A 24,123-nucleotide genomic window follows, 5' to 3' on the forward strand; every position below is an offset into this window, starting at 1 on the left:
AAGGAAGGAGTTCTAGTTTTGTGCTTAGGCTGAGGAGGAACCACCACCAAGAGCACTTTTGGAGGAATGCTGGAGAAGGATGTCAGATAGGAACAAACTGATAGAAAGGTCAAGAGCAAACAACTCCTTAAAGCAACCATTCTCAAACTGGGGTCTTCACAATGCCAGGGCCCTGGGACCCTTTCAAGTGGTCTGTGAGATTAAATCTATATGCACAATAACCCTAACACACCCTGTGCCTTTCTTAGCACGCTGGCATTTACTAACGGTGCCAGAGCTGTGGTGGGTGAAAGTGCACCAAACCATGACAGTAACCACTGTTATTCTTCACGACAGTGTGGACACTACACGTCCACAGACAAAGGAAAAAGGAGTTTCATTTAAGGATATCTTTATTAAGTGGTAAAAACTATTAATTTTATTAGTACCCATCTTCTAATTATTCTGCCTGACAAGCTGGGAAGTGTGCATAAAGCATTTCTGCTGTGTATTAAAGTACTGCAGCCTCCAGGAAAATAGCTTTTACAGTTGTTTGAGTGCTGAGCTGAACATGTCAGTTTTTTCTTGAACACTACTTATCATTTTTACTTGAAAGGGCAACTAACAAACTATGGTTACTCAGACTTTGGATATCTGGTAGATACTTCCTTAAAAATGAAGAAAGCAGGTCTGTCACTTCAAAGAAAACAACTGGCAGTATTTGCTGCCAAGGATAAAATACAGGCTTTCAAGCAATAATTAGTTTTGGAAAATTCGTCTCTGGCACACAGATAAAACTTCCCAATGCTTAAAATTTTCTGATGAGATTAAATGGTGACATGAACCAATGTGATTTTTTTTCATATTGTATCATGAAATATATCAAAATTTGGAAGATCTGAGTGGTTCAGTGAACCATTATTTTCTAAATAACCCAAGTATCCTGTTATAAAACCATGCAAGGCTTAAAGATCCATTCAAAAGTATAAGAAAACCCAGAAGATGTTAATTTAAATTCAAAAAGTTCATTAATAATGTGTTAGATTCCACACTGCAATTTACACTTAAGAAATTAGCACTTGACAAGCTTTGATGCAGTATCAACAACCATTCAAAATTATTTTAAAATGTTATTAAGATAGCCTTCCTTTTCCTACTACACATTCAAGTGAAGCCTAATTTTCTTCACATACATCCACCACAATAACATATTCTAACAAAGTGAACACAGAAGAAAATATGATAATCCAGCTATCTACGATTGAGCCAGACATAGAAGACATTTTACAAAAACGTAACATGGTCCCATTCTTCTCACTGATTTTTTTTTTAAATACAGGGTTTCCTTTTTCATAAAAATATGTCATTTTGTGCTAACATGTAGTTGGTTTATTATTGCTTTTAAATGAGATAATAAGGAATTTCCTTAGTATTAATTTATAAAATAATGAACACAGATATAACCCACAAACAAAAGTTATTTGGAATTTTCAAAATTTAAGAGTGTAAAGGGGTCTTGAAACCAAAAAGTTTGAGAAACACCACTTTAAAGATTTGCCATGGAGAGAAGAAGAAGTTATTTTTATTTTCCTGCCCACAATAAAAATAGGTACTTAGAAAAATGATATAATATTGTAACTTTCTAATGCTGTAAGCAAACCATTTAAAAATTCAACAGTTGTAAGTATCATAATTGAAAATATGCAAACTTTTGGTGTGTACAATTCATTCATATTGTTAAATCAATACAAAAATTGTTTTCAAATTCACAATGAAGATTAATAAAATCAAATTCATTTGACAGATAAGTTTTCAAATAAAAATATATTAAGTACTTTATGCTATAGGTTAATTTTACTTGTAAAAAAAGTAATGCCACACTGAGCTCTAAAAAAAAAATTTAAACCAGCCATTACTACTTACTGTCCTTCAATGAGCCATGTGCACTTTGTTTTATATTTATAATTTCCAGGTCCATCTGTTACAAACCCAGAAGATCCAGTTAGTCTGTAATGCAAAAAACAAACAAAAAAATGTAAGTCCATCAAAGTTTCACATATTAATCTCTTTCTTAATTCTCGAATAATGCAAGTTAAGCATCGTGGGTACATTAATGCATACTATATGCAGAAGAAAATGACCAGATCGTTATAGGCAGATTATACTAATCTAGATGAAAAAAATACTTGCCATCAACCTAAGGAAGGGGGTGAGGTACAAACATTAAAACCAACAGGAATAAACAAAAGCATATCTAAATCTTTCTGAGACAGAAAAATCATACTTTGAAAATGGCTACCCTGAAAAGGGCTACAAGAACTTATAAATAGGAGCTGGTGTTTAAAAAGTAAGATCACACAGTTATAGTTACGACTAAAGTGTATTTAATACGGTGACCCTGTGGAAAGCATCACTGTGTTGGGCAAGCACATCTGGCCACAACACACAACAGACCAATCACAGCCATTATTTGGCTGCTGCTTCTGAAGGGGATCTACCACATCCCACGAGCAGCGGCCCTCAGCACCTGTCTTGCCACACTCGTGCCAAGTCTGAAGTTTATCAATATTTTTAGGTCCTGATGATATGATAGCCAAATCCTGGTATCTCATTAATGTTTTGGCTGATATAACCCTGATACTTAAATATCTTCTTATATGTTTTGGTCATCTGTATTTCCTCCTCTGTGAATTAAAATTCCATATTCTTTGCCCACTTTGCTACCGCGTTGTCTTTTTCAAATTAATGTTTAGGAGCTCTTTTTATATTAAAGAGCTCCCATCTGCATGTAAATTGTACTATAAATGAATTTTCTCAGTTTACTTTTTTCTTTATATTTTGTGTCTGGTTATCTTTTCCTATATAGAACTTTTTAAAATTTAAGAAGGATGCTATTTCCTTCCACATTGCTTTTTCCAGATCATCTTTCATCCCTCTTCCATCATCAATGTGAGCTCTGTGAAACAGATGTTCTCCTTTGGATCTGGCTCCCTTACTTTCTGACTTACCTACTAACATTCCAGTTACGCCTTGTTGCCCTCTGATATTAACATCTACTTCATTCAACTACATCAACATCCAAGATGTTCTAATCAGAACCCATTTCTTAACTTCATCATTAACAGTTGTTGTTTTTTTCCTCACCCATATTAGTCACCCACTCTTCTGGGCCCTGCCATTACTGTAACTGCATGAGCACCAAACTCTTCATTATAGTCATCCTACCTTCTGGCCACCATCCTTCTCTCTCAAGTTCATTTAGCCTAGTTCTCCATTTCCAGTGAGTTATCAGCCCATGGGGACCTCCAATCCACTGAACTATCTCTTCATGCTCATCACCCACCACACATGCATTTGACTTTCCCACTTATTTAAGTTAAGATTCCATGGTCCATCACAATCATCATTACCTGCAAATCCTTCTTGGCCTTTTGTCCTCCTCTCCCTCTGGACTGTACTTATCTGGATATTAGTATCTCCATATCTTACTCTCAACATCTATTCTAACCCCAAAAAGATTAGTCTGGGCCAATCATGGTTTCCTGTGCCCTCTGACAATAACTGATTAGAAATGTGTTATCAGTTAAGATTAGGTCCTAACACAACTGACAGAAAAACAGAAATAGTAATGTCTTAACCAAGATAATAAAGTCCATAGTTAAGAAATACAGAGAATATAAGGGACTTCCATAAACATCAGGGACCTAATGTTCTTCTATCTAGTTGCTTTGTCATCCTCAAAATGTGGCTTCCACCTCATAATCCAAGATGGCTGCTCAAACTCCAGCTTTTATTCCCACATTCTACTCAGCAGGAAGGAGGAAAAGAAAACAAAGCACACACACACCCCTTCTAAGGCAAACAAGACAATTCAACTTCTATCCCATCAGCCAAAACTTAATTTATCTAAATGCAGGAGGCTGAGAACTGTAGCCACTATTCCAAATGATCATGTACTCAGTGAAAAATCAGGATTCCCTTCATTAGAGTAGTGGAAAAAGGAGCCGAAGGGTCATTACTAGTTTCTATCACAGCATGTAATCAAATACTTAAATGTCAGGGAAAGTCCTGATGGAGACCTTCCAGGAAGTATTTTCTCCTTAAGAAAGACAGTGTGGTAGACGGAGATTCAACACATAATCTCCCTTTTGAGGAAGGACTTACAGCTTGGTTAACCGGCAACTTCCAGCTGTCATTTCCTTCAGGAGCTGCCTTGCCCCAGGTCATACCCTGCCCAGGGCAGTTCATACCACAGAGGGTAGAAAGCATTTCAATCCAACAGGAAACAACCCTGACCAGTCCTTGCTCCTAAGCCACGCCTTTGTCTGGCCTACACTGAAGTTCAACTTCTTCCTTTGCCCAATTCTGCTCTCTGCACCTTCCTCTCACACTATTATAACCAATTTGTGCCCCAAACTCCATCTTAGCAATGCAGTCATTATGCTATGAGGATGAACAGGAAGCCAATACCAAGGATGACCAACCAAAGGAATGCAAAGGTCCATGAACGCAGCACCAACCAACCCCAGAGACCATGCCTGGTTTATGAGCAAATAAACTTCCCACTGCTTATTGGCTGATTGTATATGTGTGTATGGACATACGTTAGGCCCTTCTAGCTCAAAATGTTTTCTGGCTTTCTACTATGCTTGTTTTGCTAAGGTTTTCTATAGACTTCATATAGACATGCATAGGTATTTGCAAATCAGCATCACTTTTAGAAAAGAAATATGTCATTTTTATTTTAAATATCTACTTAGTATTTTTAAATCTAGCATTTACATGATTTTACAGATAATGCATAGTTATGATCACAGACAGGCTTTCTGTCAACTAAAGGACAATTCTCCTTTTGTAACTTCTCTCCCCAAGAATACCTTCACCCACCCCAACAGTAAGATAAACATTTAACCACCTAGTAAACATTCTTAACTATTTTTCTTCATACGCATGAGGCCATGATATATGCACAGTTCTCTTAATTTTTGGCTATATAAGTCAATTATTATACAAACATTTTTGTATCTTCCTTTTCTCACTGAACAAAACTTTGTGAGAATCTCTCCAACTAAACAGGTAATAGTCTAATTCACTTTTTCATGAAGCATAATATTCGAACCTATAGAGGTTTTCTCCCCCTTTCTCCTACTAACATTCATTTTGTTTTCAGTCAGTTGGTATTATGCACATTGCTGCAATAAATATCCCTATACATATGGCCTTACTTGTGCTTTAATTTCTAAGAATAGAATCTTAGGAGGAGGCTTACTGGGCCAAAGGAATATGAATTTTAATTGTTAAACAAGCTGCCAAATTATTTTCAAAAAGGCTGTAACAACTCACATTTGCACAGAGCATACATGAGAATATGCTATTTTCCACATCCTCCCTGTATTAGGTACTCTTATTTCTTTTAAATTTTTAACTTGAAGGGCAGCTGGGTGGCTCAGTTGGTTAAGTGTCCAACTCTTGATCTTGGCTCAGGTCATGATTTCACGGTTTGTGAGTTCGAGCCCCAGGCAGGGTTCTGTACTAACAGCTTGGAGCCTAGAGCCTGCTTCGGATTCTGTGGCTCCCTCTCTCTCTGCCCCCCGCACCCCCCGTTTGCACTCTGTCTTGCTCTCTCTCAAAAATAAATAAACATTAAAAATAAATAAACAAAATGAAGTCACATTTGTAATAAATAAATAGATACATACATAGATAAATAAATAAGTTCTTTTAACTTAAAATTCCCTATGTTCCAGTGAATGGCTAACAAGTGGTTACTGAAAATTTAGAGAGATTTGAAAGGGGAAGGCCAGGAATATCAACTATACTTTCAGGTCAAATTTTATATTCTTGTTGGCAATCCAGCTACAGACACCAGTATTGCTTATGCTCAGTTCACTAGCAGTCACACAAAGGCATCGGATTAAAACATAAAGACTTTTCAACAAAACAAAACCAGAAGTATAAAGAATTAACTTGGGGAGCCTAGATTGCTCAGTTAAAGCATCAGACTTCAGCTCAGGTCATGATCTCACGGTTGATGAGTTCGAGGCCCCACGTCAGGCTCTGTGCTAGAGCCTGCTTTGGATTCTGTGTCCCCCTCTCTGTCTCCCCTCCCCCAGTCACACTCTGTCTCTGTCTCTCTCTCAAAAAATAAACATTAAAAAATAAATAAATAAATAAAAGAATTAACTTATTGCTTCTACCAAGTTTCCAATTCAAGAATATGCTGCTGAGGGTGATTCTGTGGTAGACACAAATACAGGGAAAATAGGGGAACCCTCTAAAGGAGGTGGGTTTCAAAGAAGTCACTTCATAATTATTTCTTTCTAATTTATTTGCATTATTACCAGGCAATGTGGCCTAAAAAAAAAAAAACCTCAACTTTTCTCACCTGTTAAGATTTTCTTTATGGTCAAGTATGTTGGACATTTGATAAACTCTGACCCAAAGTTCCTTGGACATTTAAAAAAAAAAAAAGATAATCTATTATAGGAAATGTAAACTACTACATATGTGTAATTCAGTTTATTGAATGTAATATTCAACTTCCTTATATTCTTACTGTTCTGTACAAGATCTTATCGAAATCCTATACCATGACACATTTGCCACATTATTTTTGCTTTATGTATTTAGCCATTTAGCTATATAAACTCCATAACTATTAGATCTTCATAAATTGTCCATTTTATCATAACCCATTTATATAGTTTGATGTTCACATTCCACCTTGTCTATTATCATAATTACTGATTTTTTTGTTGTTTTCCTGGGCCACCGCTCTTTATCAGACTTTTAATTTTCATATTTCCTTACCAATTTTTCAAAAGTTTCTTTCTTCTAAACAGGACATAGGTTTTGTTTCTTAAAAAAAATTTTTAACATTTATTTATTATTGACAGACAGAGAGAGACAGAGCATGAGCTGGGGAGGGGCAGAGAGAGGGGGAGACACAGAATCTGAAGCAGGCTCCAAGCTGTCAGCACAGAGCCCGACGTGGGGCTCGAACTCACAAACTGTGAGATCATGACCTGAGCCAAAGTCCAACGCTTAATTGACTGAGCCACCCAGACGCCCCAGGTTTTATTTCTTAACCTGACAGTTTTACTGTCATAATATAATCTATTTACATATAGTATTACGTATGACTGCTATAGTGACTTGGTTTCTTCCAAAAATATGAATCAATCTTAGTGAGGAATAATTCATATACAACAAATGGCACCTTAAATGTACCATCTGTTAGGTTTTGACAAACATACACACATGTGGAACCCTCCCAAACAGCACATAAAACAGGTCGTGTTACCCCTAAAAGTTCCTTCACACCACTTTGCAGGTAATCTCTCCTAACACTGGTCTTATTTCTATCACTATAGACCAGTTTTATACAACCTAATTTAATAAAGTCATACGGAGACACTCTTGTCCCTCATTTCTTTTGATCAGCAAAATGTTTTCTCAGTATCGTGTGTATCTGTAGTTTGCTCCTTCCACTTGCTGAGTAGTATCCTACTGTATGAATATACCACAACCAGTTTATTCATTCTCCTGTTGATGGACGCTTGAATTATGTAGTTAGAGGCTCTTATGAATAAAGATGCTAAGAATACTGTGTACAAGCCTTTGTGTGGGCATGTGTGGACATTCCTCTCAGATAAATACATAAAAGTGAAATCACTGGATCAAATTATAGATACAATGTCTAAATTTACAGAAACTGCCAAAATGTTTCCCAAGTGGGTGTACCATCCTCCACTTCCATCCCGTCAAAGTATGAACCTTCTCTGCTCTCAGGTCTCCCAGCACTGCCCTGACCTCAAGCACAGGTAATATTCTGCCCATTCATTCAGCAATATGTTGGCCTACTATACTCCATGAGTGCAGCATCACACTTTCCAGGATCTGCCCTTCATCATCCATGCCCCTGGCTTCACTGGCCCAGTTATACACCAGTTCTCTCTGTCTGGAAGGATCACAACAGATCCTAGATCCTGTAAGTTTCCTGTAGGTCCGCACAGCAAGCTGGCTCAAGAAAAGCAGAGGGCTTGCAGTTGGGAGAGCCAAGGAAACAAGTCTCATGTAGGGTGCATGTTCCTCATATTGCCCCCTTGGCTCCTCTTCATAGCTCAAGTCCATTTAAGTTTGGCATTTCTGTTGCTTTCAAGTAAAACCATCCCAACTACTAATTTCACTAATTCTGAGATGAACACTTTTCCTAATAGCCCAGAAATCAGGATGCACTGTAAAATCAATGGCATGTCACAGTTTAAAGAAGTGTTTTCTTTTCTTAGTAGTACATGAGGTAAGGGTGCATTTCACACTCAGTGGCACCTTAGCAAGCTGAAATTACGCATACAACAAGCCCTAAACCTGGCTGAACCCAACTCTGCTTACTTGGTATATGCAAGTAGTAGCTGGATAAAACTAGAGACATGACATTGTGCTGACCGGTCTTACTTCACTTTATTTATTTATTTTAATGTTTATTTACTTTTGAGAGAGAGAGCATAAGCAGGCGAGGGGCAGAGAGAAATGGATACACAGAATCTGAAGCAAGCTCCAGGCTCTGAGCCCGACATGAGGCTCGAACTCACGAACCCTGACATCATGACTAGAGCCAAACTCAGACCTGTAACCGACTGAGCCACCAGGCACCCCTTACTTCACATTTATAAACACACATCTCAAATAGATTCTCAGCACTGCGGGACAACAATCCTTCCATTTTCCTGGTCAATTCACTTTTATACCTTACTTTCTTTCAACTTCCCAAACCTTCTTCCTCTTCAATTTCAGCGGATGATCAAGGACTTGCTTTACTTACTCATTTCATGTCTGTTTTCCCCCAGAGGAATGTAAACCTCATGACAGTAAAGATTTTTGTCTGTTATGTTCACTAATTCCAGTGCCTAGAAATGTGCCTGGCATCCTAACGGCACTAAGTGAATAGTAATAGAAGAAATAAATTAGAAGAAAAAATATTTTCTTCCAATCACTAAGTGCATGTACTTTGCCTTCCTTTCCCCCAGTTATAATGGATAAACTATCTAAATCCATCTAAGTTTAAACCTTCTACCTGGGTCCAGAATCCTCAAATTCTACTCAATCAGGTCCCCAGCACAACCCTTACCCCCCAGTCTCTCTACTGGATCAGCAAGAGATGTTGTTGGATTCCCATCCTAAAAACTAAACTCCCTTGGAGCATCTGCCTTCGGCTCGGGTCAAGATCTCATGATCTCATGGTTTGAGAGTTCAAGCTCCACACTAGGTCTCTCTACCGTCAGTGCAGAGACACTCAGATCCTCTGTCCCACCCCCCAACCCCCGCTCCTGCCCCACTCACACATGTATGCTCTCTCACTCTCAAAAGTAAATGAACTTTAAAAAAAAAAAAAAACTCCCTTTAGCTCATGTTCCTCTCCTGTTGCAGCCACTTCTTTGCTCACTTTCACAGTAAAAGTCTTGAGAATTAGCTACTCTCACTGACAACACTCTCACCTACTAATTTCTTTTTTATTTTAATTTTTTAATGCCTTTTATTTATTTTTGAGAGACAGAGAGAGACAGTGTGCGCAGGGGAGGGTCAGAGAGAGAAGGAGATACAGAATCCGAAACAGGCTCCAGGCTCTGAGCTAGCTGTCAGCACAGAGCCCAACGCAGGGTGAGCCCAACACAGGCCATGAACCATGAGATCATGACCTGAGCTGAAGCTGGAGCCAGGCGGTTAACCGACTTAGCCACTCAGGCGCCCCTCTCCTCATTTCTTAACACATTCCAACGGGAGGCTTTAACCCTAACCTCTTCAGCCACCCCCCTACCCTCTCCCCACTTCCAAATTCTTCTGTTAAGGTATACAAGCATTTGAAATTGCTGATGCCTCCCTCTTTCTTAAAACACTTTCCTCACTTGGTTTCCAAAACCCTCCACTCTGAATTCACAGACAACTTCTTCTCAATCCCTTCTGCTAAATCCACCTGCATGTCCCAGTCTCTAGTTGTAGGAATGCCCTAGGGCTCCAACCTCAATCTGCTTCTCTAATGGAAGTCATATTGATCTCATACTGCCCCAAAACTTTAAATACCACTTCCATATTTTTTTAACAAAGAAATTTTCATTTCTGTGATACGGTACCACCATTCTCCTGATTATCCAGGCAAAAACTATGAATAATACAAGCATATCTGCTGTTAAAAAAAATAGACTTTCATTTTTTCCTTTCCAATATTTATGACTTTATTATTTTTCTAGCCTTATTACAATTAGTTAAATCTCCATTATGATAGGGAAAAAAATTGGCGATGGTAAGTATCCGTGTCTTGTTCTCAATCTCAGAAGAAAGCTTTCAGTGTTACACCAGTGTGATATTTACCCTAAGTTCTTTGCAAAACCCTTCCTTCATACCAGATTAAGGAAGTACCTTTGTATTCTTAGTTTACTAAAGATTTTTAACATTAGTGAGTATTGAATTCTATTAAAAAAAAACCCTGATCTAATGATCATTTGCTTTTTCTCCCTTATTCTATTAATGCTGTAAATGATACTGATTTTCAAATATTAAATTGACCTTAAATTTCTCAAATAAACCAAACTTGGTCATTATTCTTTTGATATTCTGCAGTTTGCAAGTATTTTGCTTAAAATTTTTTGTATGTTGGTAAATTAGACTGACCTGCTTTTTCTTTGTCAGGTTTTGATAACAGAATTATGCTGGCTGTATAAAAACAAGAATTTTACCTACTTTCTTATGCAGTAGAAGAGTCTGTATAAGATTGGTGCTAGTTCTCTGGTAAAAGTTTGAAAGAATTCACTGGTAAAGCCATCGGAGCCTGAAGTTTTCTTTTAAGCAAGTTGGTTTTATTAGAGTTTGCCATTTCACCTAAATTCTTCATATTTATCAGAATAAACTTATTACTAATATCCTCCTATGATGTTTCCAATGTATCTAGGTTCTACGGTGATGTCCTATCATTATTGATATCATTATTGATTTCTGTCTTTTTCTCTTTATCAATTTCTCAGCAGCTTATCAATTTTCTTTTCTTTTTGTCTCTTTTTTTTTTAGATTTTTTTTAAAGTAATCTCTACAATCAACCTGGGCTCAAACTCACAACCCTGAGATCAAGAGTCACACACTTCACTGACTGAGCCAACCAGGCACCCCTCAATTTTGTCTTTTCTACTCTAATGACTTTGAATGTATTTTGCAGTTCTTCTATATTTTTGGTTGAAAACAAATCATTGATTTTCAATCTTTCTTTTTTAATGTATGCATGAAAAGCCCTAACTTTCATTCTCTGTATTGCATTTAGTTGTAGCCCATCTTCTGATATATAATACTTTTATTATCATTCAGTTCAAAATTTCATACTCTCAGGGTGATTTCCTTTTTAATTCATGACTATTTTGAAGAGCACAGTAACTATATGTTGTAGTATTCTCTATGTCAATTAAAAGTGTTTTAATTTTTTAATGTTTTTATTTATTTTTGAGAGAGAGAGGAACAGAACATGAGCAGGCAAAGGTCAGACGGAGAGGGAGACATAGAATCTGAAGCAGGCTCCAGGCTCTGTCAGCAGAGAGCCTAACTTGGGGCTCAAACTCATGAACCGCAAAATCATGACCTGAGCCAAAGTCAGACACCCAACCAACTGAACCACCCAGGTGCCCCAGGAAAAGTGTCTTAAAATCTTTGTTCTGTTAATCTGAGAGAAGACTATTAAAATATTTTTGACATCAATGGATGTTAAAAAAGGAGGAGGAAAACCTAACAAGGAGCAGGATATATGCATGGCTTTTAAGTGTTTCCTCACATACTGCTTATTGGCTGTAAGGAGGAAATAAAAGTGATTAGATAGTGGGGGGGGAAAGACAATACCTCAAACAGGAGAACAAAATTAATATAAAAAATAAAGGAGAGACAGGCATCATCTGCCTCCAAGTGTAATATCCTGAGAAGGGATACCCCGTCACCTATGCAGTATTCTGACCGAGGATGCATAACCTGAATCTAACCATGAGGAAACAAGAAACAAAGGCAAAATAGGGAAGTAGATTAAAAGAAGAGGATGTACTGATGAAAGAATGTCAATATCGTTACAAAATAAATTAAGGAAGAAAGGCATTAGAAATGTTCTAGATCAGGAGTCAGCAAACCAGTCCTTAGGCCATATCCTGCCTGATTGTTCATGTAAATAAATGTTATTGGAGCACAGCCATGGCCTTTTCCTTACTGTCAATGTTCATGTTACGAGAGCAGAAGTAAATAACTAAACAGAGACAAAGGAGAAAATATTTACTATTTGGTCCTTTACAAAAAATATTTGCTGACCCATGTTCTAGATTAAAGTAGGCTAAAGAGACAAAGATTTGATGCAATACCCAACCCTAGACTGGATCTGGTACTGGAGGTGGGGGAAGCAAATAATATAAAGGACATTATTAGGTCAATTGAAAAAATACAGTGCAAACAATAAAGATATTATATCAGTATTAAATTTACTGAAGGTGAAAACAGTACCTTAATACTTAAGTCGCTTAAAACTATCACTATTCTTAGAAAATACACACTATTTTTTTTATTCAATCATGTATTTACTAATTTTTTCCCTCCATAATATTTTATTGTCAAATTATTTTCCATACAACACCCAGTGCTCTTCCCCTTAAGTGCCCTCCACCATCACCACCACCTCTTTCCCCCCCTCCCCCTTCCCCTTCAACCCTCAGTTCATTCTCAGCTTTCAATAGTCTCTCAAGTTTTGCATCCCTCTCGCTCCCCAACTCTCTCTCCCTCCTCTGCTCCCCCTGGTTCTCCATTAGGTCTCTCTTGTTTTCCTGCTAGACCTATGAGTGCAAACATATGGTTTCTGTCCTTCTCTGCCTGGCTTACTTCACTCAGCATGACACCCTCAAGGTCCATCCACTCTCCTACGTAGGGCCATATGTCATTCCCTCTCATTGCCATGTAGTACTCCATCGTGAATATATACCACATCTTCTTGATCCATTAGTCAGGTGATGGACATTTAAGCTCCTTCCATGATTTGGCTATTGTTGACATTGCTGCTATGAACATTGGGGTACATGTGCGAAAATACATACTATTTAAAAAAAAATTTTTTTTAAGTTTATTTTTGAGAGAGAGCATGCACGCACAGGAGAGGGGCAGAAGGGGTGGCAGGAGAGAATCCCAAGCAGGTTCCACACTGTCAGCACAGAGCTGGACATGGGGCTAGAACTCACAAACTGCAAGAAATCAAGAGTCAGATGCTCAACTGACTGAGCCACCCAGGTGCCCCTAAATTACTTTAAGGGGCCAAGGGCCATGAGATAGATATATCTTATTCTCAAGTGGTTCATAGAAAATCCACTGTGTGTATGTCTGAGAGACAAAGAGAGAGCACAGCACAAGCAAGCTCACAAATGACAGAGAATTTTGTATCCCTTTGCCTCTCTGGCCTTCTGTCCAGCCATGTTTTCCCAACATATCTTACAGTTCATTGATTCTTTCTTCATCTATATCTAAATTCCTAAAATCAGTTATTGTATCTTCGGTTTCTGTTAATTTTTTTTTTTTGAGAGAGAGAGAGTGAATGAATGAATGCACTTGTGTATGGGGCAAGAACAATGGGGGAGACAGCGAATCCTAAGCTGGCTCCACACTTGAACAGGGCTTACAAACATGAGATCATGTATGACCTGAGCAGAAATCAAGGGTCAGATACTTAACCAACTGAGCCAGGCTGGCACCCTGTTAGTTCTTTTTTTTTTATTTTAATTCTTTGCTGAAGTTGTTGATCTTGTCAGTTAGATTCTTAAAGCTATCAATCAATTATTTCAAAGTCTGTTTTTAATCATTTTAACTGCTGACTTCTGCGTGTCTCCAATAATGTCCTCCTTCGGTTCCAAGACCCAATTCAGAATCCAATACTGCAGTTAGCTGTCCTGTCTACTTGCCTCCTTGAACCTGTTTTTTTTTTTAATAATTTAAATTTTAGTTGAAATAATAGATTCACATGCAGTTATAAATAATACAGTGAATCCTTGTATACTTTGACCAAGTTTCCCAAATGGTAACATTTTTCAAAACAACAGTAAAATATCGTAACTAGAATACTGATGTTGATAAATCAATCCTACTCAGATTTTTAGTTTTACTTAAACGTGTGTGTGTGTGTGTATACGCGTGTGTAATTTCTATATAATTCTGTCACCTGTGTAGGTTCATGCATCTATCACCACAGTCAAGAATACTAAGTGGTTCTAGCCCTATGAGGATTCCTCATATGCCCTTTTGTAACCATACAGCTCCCTCCCTCATCTCCCTCCACCCCACCTCACCCGCCACTCCACATTCTTAACCCCTGGCAATATTTAGACTGTTATTTTATCTTTATTTTTAATTTTTTTAATGTCTATTTATTTTTGAGAGACAGAGACAGAGGACAAGCAGATGAGGGGCAGAGAGAGGGAGACACCGAATCTGAAGCAGGAAGTTGTCAGCACAGAGCCCGACTCAGGGCTCGAACCCATAAACTGTGAGATCATGACTTGACCCAAAGTTGGACGCTTAACTGACTTGAGCCACCCATGTGCCCCAATCTGTCATTTTATCTTTATGCAATGTTCCTCTTTGTCTCTGGTAATTGTCTTTGCTCTAAAATACAATTTGTTGAGGCTCAGTCAGTTAAGACAGAGCTCCTGCTCTCTGTCTCTCAAAAATAAATAAATGTTAAAAATATTTTAATAAAAATAAAAATATAATTTGTCAATTATTAGTATAGCCATTCCTGCCCCTTTTATTCTTTCAGTTAATGCTTGCATAGAATACTTTTTCCATTCTTTTACTTTCTACCTACATGTTACTGAATTTGAAGTGACTTTCCTATAAGCAGCATATAGTTGAGTCACATTTTTTCATCCAATCTGCATTTATATTTTATTTAGATAATTATTACATTTATAGTAATTACGGAAATGTTAAGGCTCAAGTAGGCCACTCTATTATTTGTATACAGTTTTCTTAGTGTTTACTCCAAGTACCAGAATAAACAACTGTGACTTATAACAATCTACTGGTATAATGTTCTGCCACTTTCAGTGGAGTGTGGCAACCTTTATCCTCATCATCTTAAATATCATCATATTTAGTATCAGATGACTTTATAGTTTTTATTCAGTCAGCAAGTATGATTGCTAAAACTCAGGAGGAAAAGGCAAGTCTATTACTATATGTACCTGTATTTCTGCTCTCTCCATTGTTTCTTCTTTTTTCCTGATATTCCAAGATTTACTCTTTTATCATTTGTTTCAAGAATTTCATTTAGCCCATCTTTAATGCTAGATCTGCTAGCAACAAATTCTTTTTTATTTTCCATCATCTGAAAATGTTTTTATTTCCCTTTAATTCCTGAGGGACAGTTCTGCTGAATACAGAATTCACAAATGACAGTTATTTTATTTCGACACTTAAGAAATAATGTGCCACTTCCACTGGTTACCATGGTTCAGATAAGAAATCACTGTTACATGAACAGGCATTCATTTCCCTCTGGCTGCTTTCAAGAAACCTTTCTTTGTCCTTAGGTTTCTAGGCTTTCTATACTGTTCCATTGATCTATTTGCCTATTCTTTCACCATTACGACACCGTCTTGATGACGGCAGCTCTACAGCAAGTCGTGAAGTCGGGTAGTGTTGCTCCTCCAACTTTGCTCTTCTCTTACAATATTGTGCGGACTACTCTAGGTCTTTGGTTTCTCCATGTAAACGTTAGAATCAGTTTGCCAATATCCACAAAATAATGCACTGGGATTTTGCTTGGGATTACATTGAATTTATAGATCAAGTTGAAATGAAGAGAAAAACTGGTATCTTGACAACAGTGAGTCTTCCCATCCATGAGCAAGAAATGTATCTCCATGTACTTAGTTCTTAGATTTTGTTCAGCAGAGTGTGTAGTTTTCCTCATATAGATCTTCTACATATTTTGCTAGACCTATGCCTAAGTATTTCACTTTGGTGGTGCTAATATAAATGGTATTGTGTCTTTAATTTCAAATTCCACTTCTTCATTGCTGGTACATAGGAAAGCAATGGACTTCTGTGCATTAACCTTGTATCTATCTCACACTTTCAGATTTCAAGAGTTTGATTATAATGCATCTTGGTGTGGATTTGAGTTTCTCTTGTATGGGGTTTACAGTTTCTTAGACCTGGAGGTTTGTTTCTTTTGCCAAATTTGGTGAGTTTTCAGCTGTTATTTCTTTCAAATACTCTCAGCCCCACTCTCACTTCCTTCTGGGACTCCAGTTATACAAGTATTATATCTTGTCCCACAGATCAATTTTTTCAAGTCTGTTTTCTCTCTGTTGTTTAGACTGGAAGAACTCTATTGTTCAGGTCTCAGGTTTACTAATTCTAACCTCTGTCACCATCATTCTACTAATGGAATTTATGGAATTCCATTATGTATTGAACCCATACAATAAGTGTGGGGGGGGGGAAGGGGGAATATTGTTGTTACTGTGGTTTTCAACTCTAAGATTTCCATTTGGTTCTAATTTCATTTGTAATTTGATTCTAGTTAATTTTATTTAGTTCTTTGCTGAGATTTTGTGCTTTTATTTCAAAATATTTTTTAACTGATTGTGAAGCATTTTTATGACAGCTGCTTTGAAATTCTTATGAGAAAAATCCAGTATCTGATTCATCTTGGGCGGGTGTCTGTTGTCTTTTCTGATTCAAGTTGCAATTTACTTTGTTACTGCCATGTCAAGCAAGTTTCTATTGTACACTGAATATTTTGTCTATTATGTTAGAAGTCACTAACATAAGGCCTTATTAAATATTTTATTTTAGCACTTTTCTGGGCTATTATTCCAAAGGCAGATTAATTTTCAGACTCTTTGTGGTATTATTTGGCCTTCTCTGTGTATCTGGTGCCACTGGGCTCCCAAGGGTCCCTGCTGATGCTGCCTGAAGGGATGAAAGGAGTTTCCCCAAGCCAGGCTGCCAGACGCCTCTTGGTGGAGGAAGGGTGTGATGTGTGATGGCCCCAGGTCTCCCTATCCCCGCCCCAGCTTCCCAGTATCTCTGAGTGGGAAAGGCAAGTCTTGAACCCACAGAGACAAAAAGGCTTCCCAGAACACGCTGCTTCCCATAGGTGGGTCCCTCTTGCCAGTTCCACCCACCTGCCCCTGTATCTCTGGCTAGGGGAGAAGCCCACATAACCGAAGAGACTTCCCTGGACCAGGCCACTTGCAACTGTGTTCTTTTTGCCACTAGTGCTTCACCCCGGTATCTTAGGGTAGGGGAGGAGACCCTCAAGTCCTCAAGGACAAAGATGCTTCTCAGACTGGAATGATTGCTGCTCTGAGTATCACTTGCTAGTTCTGCCCACCTGCCTTGGTATCTTTCAGTGGAAAAGGGAAGGCTTAAGAAAGGTAGGAAAAAGAGTGCTTTGTCTCCACACTTATATTCAGTGGGATTCCTAATTGATCCCCCTTGGTTATGATATTAAGCCTGCCTAAAATGTTCAAAGGAACTTCCATTAAATTTTTTTTAACATTTATTTTTGAGAGAGACAGAGCGTGGGGGGTGGAGGGAGCAAAGATAGGGAGACACAGAATCTGAAGCAGGCTCCAGGCTATGAGCTGTTAGCACAGAGCCTGATGCAGGGCTTGAACTCACAAACTACAATCATGACCTGAATTGAAGTTGGATGCTTAACCAACTGAGCCACACAGGGATCCCTATAGGGACTTCCACTGGATTCATGGAAGGAATGAGCTTACCTGGACTGATTTCTATTGCAGGTCAGGAGGTCAGGAAGCATGGGTCTTGGAGGCCTTTTTCTGTTGGGTAGAGGGATGCACTATTCCTTATGGCTAGATTGTTCTACTCCTGTGGTCCCAAACCAGCTCACCTCTTCTTCTTACAACCTTTCAGAATTCTCTTTTGGTTGTCTTTTGTACCAATTCTAGGATGTATAGCTAGACTTAGCAGAGAAACAGGTCTATACTATCCCACTTGTACTAGAAATCTATGAGTCTGCTTCAATTATGTTTTCTCTCTTGATTTTTTTTTTAGTCAATTCTTTTATTTTTATATATCTGGTTATTTCTTAATTTAATGCCAGGCTAAGTTTTATAAATATGTTGTAGATATAAAATATATACAGATATATGTAAATACATGTTATCAGTAAATACATAAAAACTATACAAATAACTTGATGATTGGTCATCTTTCTTTAGAGAAAACTTACACTTACTTCTAGCAAGCAATAAAGCTAGGAGCAGGTCTCCTTAATCCAATCAAGGACTAAGGTGATTTGAAAGCAGGGCTTCAGCCTTTGTGAGAGCTAATCCTTAAGATATAGCCTATCCTTCAAAGTTCCCAACTAAAAGCCTGGGGTGCTTTCCATTGCCCTTCCTTCTTTGCAGGCTCTGAACTCCAAATTTGTCCCCTAACATTAACTACCAAAAACTCTACTTAGAATCTCAGCCTCTCCGCCACCACTTTGTTCAAACTCTTAGATGCACATTTCAAATCAGCCAATCACTCCAAGGGAAAAGCTATACCGAAAGCTGGCCTCACCCCTCTGAGCTTTCCTTCTCTAAAATATGAATCTTTCAAGTCCTTGCTGTCTGCCTTGCTCAGTTTCCAAAGTCTTAAACAGATTTTTTTTTAAATTATTTTCCTTTTTTTTTTTGGTTGTTCTCAGGAGTGTCAGCATAGAAAAAGCTATCCTACCATCAATACGAACAGAATCTTGTTTTGTGATATGGAAAGATGTCCTGAGCTCATTTTATAGATTTCCTGGCTTCCTTTTTCCTTTTATTGGGAATTATTATTTAGAGAACAAAGTCTGAAACTAGAAGTGCTTAACTATAGTTGAAACTAAAATTGTCCAGGTGGGGTTCTCAGATTTTTTAGTAGAGAGAACTAGGAAATACATTTTTAAAAAAGAAAACACAGGGGCACCTGACTGACTCTGTTGGTAGAGCACGTGACTCAATCTTCGCGTCATGAGTTCAAGCCCCATGCTGGGCATGAAGCTTACTTAAAATAAAGAAAGAAACAAACAAACAAATAAATAAATAAAAGAAAATGAAAAGAAAAGAAAAGATATCATGAGTTTATACTGACACTTCTGAGGAAAATTTAAGATCCCTGGATTCTTACCCAATTTCTTTGATTGTATCTCTTTTCCATACCAAAATCTATAGCTTCAATCCAATGTAACTATCTACCTGCCTACAATCTTACAACACATAACCTCCAGAATAACATTACCAATATTATTACCAAGTATCTGATTATTAAAATCAGCTTATGGCATCTTTGCAGTTCTTTGTCCTTAGGGGTATATCCCAGTAGAAACTTATAGTCACATTACTATGTTTCAGGGTCACTTGAAATACTCTGTATGCCTCAAACCTGATATACATTTAGTTCACTTATCTAATTTTACATTTGATTTTTTGGAATTTTTCCTCTCATTTTATTTTTCTTTTATAATATGATAAGGCATTTACATGACTCTAAAGCCTAATTCACAAAACAAAGTATATTCTAAGTCTAGGTTCCTTACCGTTTCTTCCACCCAACCCCCTCTCTCTCCTTAGAGTAGCCATATTTATTAGTTTCTGGTTTAGCATTCCTTTGGTAGATCTGTGTGTATACACAACAATACACATTTACATATTCATAGGCCCCTTTCTTTGAAAAACTGTAGCACACAGTACCACTGTTCTGCTCCTTGCTTTTATCACTTAACAATATATTCTCAAGATGACCACATAGCATATATAGACATAGTCCTTGTTCCTTTTTATAGCTACTCCCTTTACAGTATTCCATTATGTGGATACGTTGTATTTTACCTAAACAATCCTCTAATGTGCTGAGCCCAGACTGAACTGCCATTCAATTTTGCTTTATAATTTAAATTCACTAAAAATTCAAATGGTCAGATAGCCAGATCCACTAACTTGCCGCCATCCTGGGTTTTGCTGTCACAGCTTTTCGGTTGCTATTAAGTTTGTTTATTTATTTATTCCAAGAGAGACAGAGACAGCATGAGTGCAGGAGGGGCAGAGAGAGAGAGAGAGAGAGAGAAAGGGGGGGGGAGGGAGAGAGAGAGAGGGAGAATATCAAGCAAGCTCCACACGGCCAGCACAGAGCCCTATGTAGGGCTCAAACCCATGAAGCCATGAGACCACGACCCGAGCTGAAACCAAGAGTCGGAGTCTTAACGGACTGAGCCACCCAGGCGCCCCTGCTGTCATAGCTTTAAGCAAAGAAGCTAGCCATTTAAGCAAGAAGCAAAACATACTAACAAAGCTCCTGCTCAATCCCCTGATACAGAGTTCTCGCCTAGAAAACACGTTAAAATTACCAAAAGAGCTTTAAAAAACACAAATGGTGGGGCCCAAACATAAACCCCCCTCTCAGCTGGGGTCTACCATTGCAGTGGTATCTTTAAAGCTCCACAAATGATTCTAATACATACTACAAATTAAGAGCAAATCTTCCATACACAATCTTGGAATGTCTAGGAGTTAAAGTAGCTGAGTTTTTGGCACTGAAATACTGAAAATATTTCCACATTCTAAAGTTTCACCTTTAGTCAAAATGTTTTCTCTAATTCCTTAAAATCAAAATACAATGAAAAAAGTTCATCAAGAAAATGTATTCAGGGACGCCTGTGTGACTCAGTCGGTTAAGCCTCCGACTTCAACTCAGGTCATGATCACACATTCATGGGTTTGAGCCCCACGTCGGGCTCTCTGCTGACAGCCTGGAGCCTGGGCCTGCTTTGGATTCTGTGTCTGCCTGTCTCTCTGCCCCTTCCCTTCTCATGTTCTGTCTCTCTCTCACACAAAAATAAATAAAACATAAAAAACAAAAGAAAAAAAGAAAATGTATTCATACTAATGACCGTAAAATGTAACAGATTAAACATTTGTTCCAATTATTAAAAAAAAGTAAATCTACAACTATAATAAATCATATAACATTACGAATGCATGCTATATGCTTAAATGTTTAGGATATACCTTACCATACTCATTCACGATGATAATTAAAACTATCATAAAATAATATGGCTCCCTCATATTTTTTAAAAATAGTACGTCATCGACCTTGAAAGACTCAATAAAATCAAGGGACAATCCCTTTGCTCACACTCTGGGCTCTGTACCGGGAGTTGTCCTGGATCCAGCTCTCCAGGATCCCTCTTACAGGTAATCATATCTGCATTCATGGCTTCACCTACCTACCATCTACACACTGGTAACCACCCAAGCTACGTTTCTAGCACAAAGCTAGACCCATATTTGAGATGAATATTTCTTATGTCAAAAAATTAAATCACTGGGGAGCCTGGGTGGCTCAGTAGGTTGAGAGTCCAGCTTTGGCTCAGGTCATGATCTCATGATTTGTGGGTTCGAGCACCGTGTCAGGCTCTGTGCTGACAGCTCAGAGCCTGGAGCCTACTTCAGATTCTGTGTCTCCCTCTCTCTCTGACTGTCCCCTACTCACACTGTCTCTCTCTCTCTCTAATAATAAATAAAACATTTTTTAAAAAACTTTTAAAAAATAAATCATTAAATCCCCTTCTTTTACTTATTTTTTTCAACATTTTGTCATCATACACCCTCTTTCAAAACTCATCAATTGTTCCTTTACCTCACCCCAATCATTCAGCCTACAAAACCACTGTCATTTTTGTCCTTTCTCTATTCCTACTGCCCATGCCAATGCCTTGGTTCAAATTCTCCTCATCCAAGCTTGGTCTCTGCAACAGCTCAGCCTAAATTCCTTGATGTGACCAGTTCTCTACAGAGCAATCTGTCATCTTCCTCAAAGGCCAATCTGATCACGTCAAATCTGCCTGGAAACCTTTGTCTGCCTTGATGGACACAAGGCCCATCACATTCCAACCCCACTTTACCTCTCCGGCTCCATCTCTGACTACTGCTCCCCAGACGGAGCAGCCCAAAGTACAGCAGTACTGAATGTCACTCTCTTCCCTCAACTCACCTGTCCTTAAGTCCCCATGCCTTAGCACATCCTATCTCTATCTTCTGCCCTCGCTCTTGCTTCCCCACCTAGCAAACTCCTAATTACCCTTTCAGATCTCAGTTCAATGTCCCATGGAACTCTGGACACTGTACCCAATGTTCTTGATACCGGGATGAATGATTCCTTCTCTGTGTTAGACAGCACATGGTCTCTTACTGATACAAAGAAACCTCTCTGCCTACTAGACAACCATGATTTTCTCAAGGATATATTTCATTCACTTTTTTTTTTCTCCAGTGATGACTACTGAATAAAAATATCAATTCCAACAAAGTTCATAACAACAAAAAATTTCAATACCAGCAGTTTACAACAAAGACAGTCCAAGATAAACTCTTGTATGTATCCATAACATTCTGGAGAGAAGAGCATTTCAGAAGCTTAAAAAAAGTAGAGGTAGAGCCTTTGCTCAAAGACATCTAGAGAGTGATCTGACTCTATACCCCCAGATGAGGCGGTGTCTTGTGGATGCCTAGTTTGGTTCAAGAACCAGGAGTCCAATAGTTTATATAAAACATTTCCTTAAACATCTATACGAAGATTATTTGTATTGTTTTTTTAAATAGAAATGAAAACTCAGAGTATAACAGGGTAATGCAACAGCAAAATCTGGGAGTCCAGAATCAACAAAAGTCAACCCTGCAAAAAAAACCCAGGAGCCAAAAAATATGGCTCTGACACAATTGCATTTGGCTCTGCTTTGTGTGGCCCCCTCATCTCTTATAGGTTTCTAGATACATTCTTAGCTAGTAATTTGAATATTACGTTAGTCTTGTGAGAGGAATATCTCTTCCCATCCAGCTATAGTCCACCTGAAATGATAATATAGCCCCATTCTCCTAGGCTCAAAATGTTGGTTTGACATTTGTTAGCTTCTGCCTCATCATCAAATGTATGGCCAATTTATGATAGAACTGCCATCAAAGGCTTCCTCAGATTCACCCTTTCATCTTCATTCCCCCTGCTATGCTCTATCCCAAGACCAAAATAATTCACAGCAGTCTTAACTGTCAAAGCCATGGTGATCTTCTCAGCTTCAGGGACCTGCCCACAAAGTCTACTAAGCAGCCCACAGTCAGAACAGCATTCCTACAGCACTGATGTCACCATGCTACTACCCTTGTCAAGTGTTTACAATGACTGCACAGACAATGTTCGTCAGTTTTACACTTACCAAAGGGGGGGAAAAGGAGTAAGATTTACACAGAGTTCTGTCTCATTCTAGCAGTAAGTTATATCATCCACAGATTTTTTTAAAGTACTATCCATCTCAATAAGAGATGCTTTTCCAATAAAAATCTATTATGTTTATTATTTCTAAAAATGTCCATTACATTTATATGGTTTGCTCAGCTGTGCACTAAAAATAATCATAATGATTAGTTAATTCAGAAAAAACTCTTCACATAAAGTCTCATCATGACATGAAACTGAAAAAAAACTTTATACACAAATCCTCATTTTAAAGAAATATGGTAACATACTCAATTATCTTCAATACAGAAATTCTTAGAATAAAACTCTGTGGCAGAAATACATGTACACAAGTTAGTGCATGTAAAACTGGTGAAATCAGAATAAAGTTGATTAAACTGTATCAATGCCAATTTTCTGGTTGTGCTCTTGTACTACCGTTATCTAAGTTGTTACCATTAAAAGAAACAGGGGAGAGGATAGGATATCTCTCTACTATTTCTTATAATCCTATGTGAATCAATAATTATCTCAAAATAAAACATTTTAAAAATATGTAGAAGGATTTTAAAATTTATTACAAAGTAATCAAGACAGGCTGGTACCCATATAACAATAGGCATACAGGTCAATGGAATATAATTAAGAGTCTAGACAAAAACCCATACAACTACTCAATTAACAAGGGTACCAGGACCATTTAGTGAAGAGAAAAAATAGTCTCTACACTAAATGGAACAACTGGATATCTGCTTGCAAAAGAACAAAGTGAAACCTCTACCTCACAGCATGTGCAAAAATTAATTCAAAATGGATAAAAGACCAAAATGTAAGAGCTAAACCCATAAAACTCTTAAAAAT

General features: G+C 37.9%; 1 protein-coding gene across 3 annotated transcripts in view; it reads right to left on the reverse strand.

The window, feature by feature from the left end:
• The window catches only part of ATRN (attractin), a 152,598-nt gene that overhangs the window by 114,990 nt on the left and 13,485 nt on the right, over window positions 1-24,123 (reverse strand). For all 3 annotated transcript variants that reach the window (XM_029919212.1, XM_029919213.1, XM_029919214.1), the window contains exon 2: window positions 1,903-1,986. In XM_029919212.1, coding sequence (XP_029775072.1) covers window positions 1,903-1,986 — 84 coding nt within the window. The remainder of the gene's footprint in view (window positions 1-1,902; window positions 1,987-24,123) is intronic.

The sequence above is a fragment of the Suricata suricatta genome, chromosome 12 (genome assembly GCF_006229205.1).
Source record: "Suricata suricatta isolate VVHF042 chromosome 12, meerkat_22Aug2017_6uvM2_HiC, whole genome shotgun sequence".
Taxonomy (NCBI): domain Eukaryota; kingdom Metazoa; phylum Chordata; class Mammalia; order Carnivora; family Herpestidae; genus Suricata; species Suricata suricatta.